This window comes from Colobus angolensis, unplaced genomic scaffold (assembly GCF_000951035.1).
Source record: "Colobus angolensis palliatus isolate OR3802 unplaced genomic scaffold, Cang.pa_1.0 Scaffold34, whole genome shotgun sequence".
In the NCBI taxonomy this organism is placed as follows: Eukaryota; Metazoa; Chordata; class Mammalia; order Primates; family Cercopithecidae; genus Colobus; species Colobus angolensis.
Genome location: NW_012116710.1, coordinates 5,315,142 through 5,316,932, shown reverse-complemented (window position 1 = coordinate 5,316,932; position 1,791 = coordinate 5,315,142). Strand labels below are relative to the sequence as shown.

General features: G+C 56.5%; 1 protein-coding gene across 1 annotated transcript in view; it reads right to left on the bottom strand.

The window, feature by feature from the left end:
• RYR1 (ryanodine receptor 1 (skeletal)) overlaps positions 1 to 1,791 on the bottom strand; it is a 164,972-nt gene that overhangs the window by 18,155 nt on the left and 145,026 nt on the right. The window contains exons 92-93 of the mRNA XM_011952520.1: positions 1,685 to 1,789; positions 504 to 574 (exon numbers count right to left, since the gene is read on the bottom strand). Coding sequence (XP_011807910.1) covers positions 504 to 574; positions 1,685 to 1,789 — 176 coding nt within the window. The remainder of the gene's footprint in view (positions 1 to 503; positions 575 to 1,684; positions 1,790 to 1,791) is intronic.

The following is a 1,791-nucleotide window of genomic DNA, read 5'->3' as shown; positions in this document are numbered from 1 at the left end:
TTTTTGAGACGGATTTTCGCTCTTGTCGCTCAGGCTGGAGTGCAGTGGCGTGATCTCGGCTCACTGCAACCTCTACCTCCCAGGTTCAAGTGATTATCCTGCCTCAGCCTCCCGAGTAGCTGGGATTACAGGCACCCGCCACCACACCGGCGCCTGGCTAATTTTTTTGTATTTTTAGTAGAGACAGGGTTTCACCGTGTTAGCCAAGATGGTCTCGATCTCCTGGCCTCGTGATCCACCCGCCTCAGCCTCCCAAAGTGTTGGGATTATAGGCGTGAGCCACCGTGCCCGGCCAATTTTAATTTTTTTTTAATATTGCTCAAGCTGGAGCATTTATTTCTTGATTCTTTGTCTCAGAGCCCCTCTTCCGTGCCTGAGTCTGGGCTGGGTGATGCCGAGGACACAGGGTTGCCAGGACAGCCCCAGGGCCTGACCTCTGGAGGCTCCTAGTCTAGGAGGGAGGCAGTGATGGGGCTGGGCCCTTCGGCCCCAAGGCCACTCACTCGGCTTTCTCCGGCTCCAGTTCTGGTTCCGGCTCCGGCTCTGGCGGGAGCTCCTCCTCCACTCCATCCACCTAGGGGCGGGGCAAGCATCAGGGCTGAGTCCCCACCCTAAGCGCTTCTCAGGGCTGCCTGCCTGCTCCTGTCATCTCCTTTCTTATTTCCCCTGGGTAATCTAAGTTTTACACTTCCCCCCACCAGAAAGAGGCAGATTATGACTCCCATTTTACAGAGGGGAAACTGAGGCTCATCGAGTTGAAGACCTTTGCCCAAAGTTCTGCGCAGGGTCGGGCTGACTCCAAGTGCAGCTCTGCTTGTCTCCCAGGGCTTCCCACCACCTTGACCTCCGCGCCGCACCATGGCATTCCCAGCACCAAGGGCCTCAGGATGTTTGGGGTTCCTTCCTCCATGGGATACTTCATTCCCACACCAGTATCTCCGAGGATCTTTTCCTAGTGGCCCTGACCCTGTCTGGAAACTTTTTTTAGTCTTGGTCTTTCTTTCCTTTCCTTTTCTTTTTCTTTTTCTTTTTCTTTTTTTTTTTTTTGGAAACGGAGTCTCGCTCTGTCACCTAGGCTGGAGTGCAGTGGCACCATCTTGGCTCACTGCAACCTCTGCCTCCTGGGTTTAAGCGATTCTCCTGAGCCTCAGCCTCCCGAGTAGCTGGGATTACAGGCATGAGCCATTGCGCCTGGCCAGATTTGTGTATTTTTAGTAGAGACGGGGTTCCACCACGGTGGCCAGGATGATCTCAAACTCCTGACCTCAGGTGATCCGCCCGCCTCGGCCTCCCAAAGTGCTGGGATCACAGATGTGAGCCGCCGCGCCCGGCTTAGTTTTGGTCTTTCTTGCCTTCTAATTTGGTCTCTGGGTTTCTCACTCTTTCTGGCTCTCCAGGTATCATTTTCTGTACCTCTCCCCGGCCCTTTCTCCAGGTCTCCATCTCTGAGTCTCTCTGTGCGTCTGTGTATCCCTCTGTCTCTGAGCGTCTCTCTTGCCCGGCGCCCGCTCTGTCCCCATGTGCGTCCTCCATGGGTGCGTCCTCCGTGGGTGCGTGCGCCCTGCGTGTGCCTATCCCTCTGGCCAGTTCTCTCCTCTCGGTGTGTTTATACCCAGTTGGGCTCTCTACCTCCCTCCAATGCCCCATCTTTCCAAAACCCCAAAGCCCCCGCCTGCTCTCTCACCCCCAGCTTCCTCTTGAGGATGGGAGAGCCCTCGGGCGTGGGCGGTTCCGCAGGCGTCGTGTCTCCCATGTCCCCGAGACCGCCAGCCCCTTCGGGCCGGAAGGGGC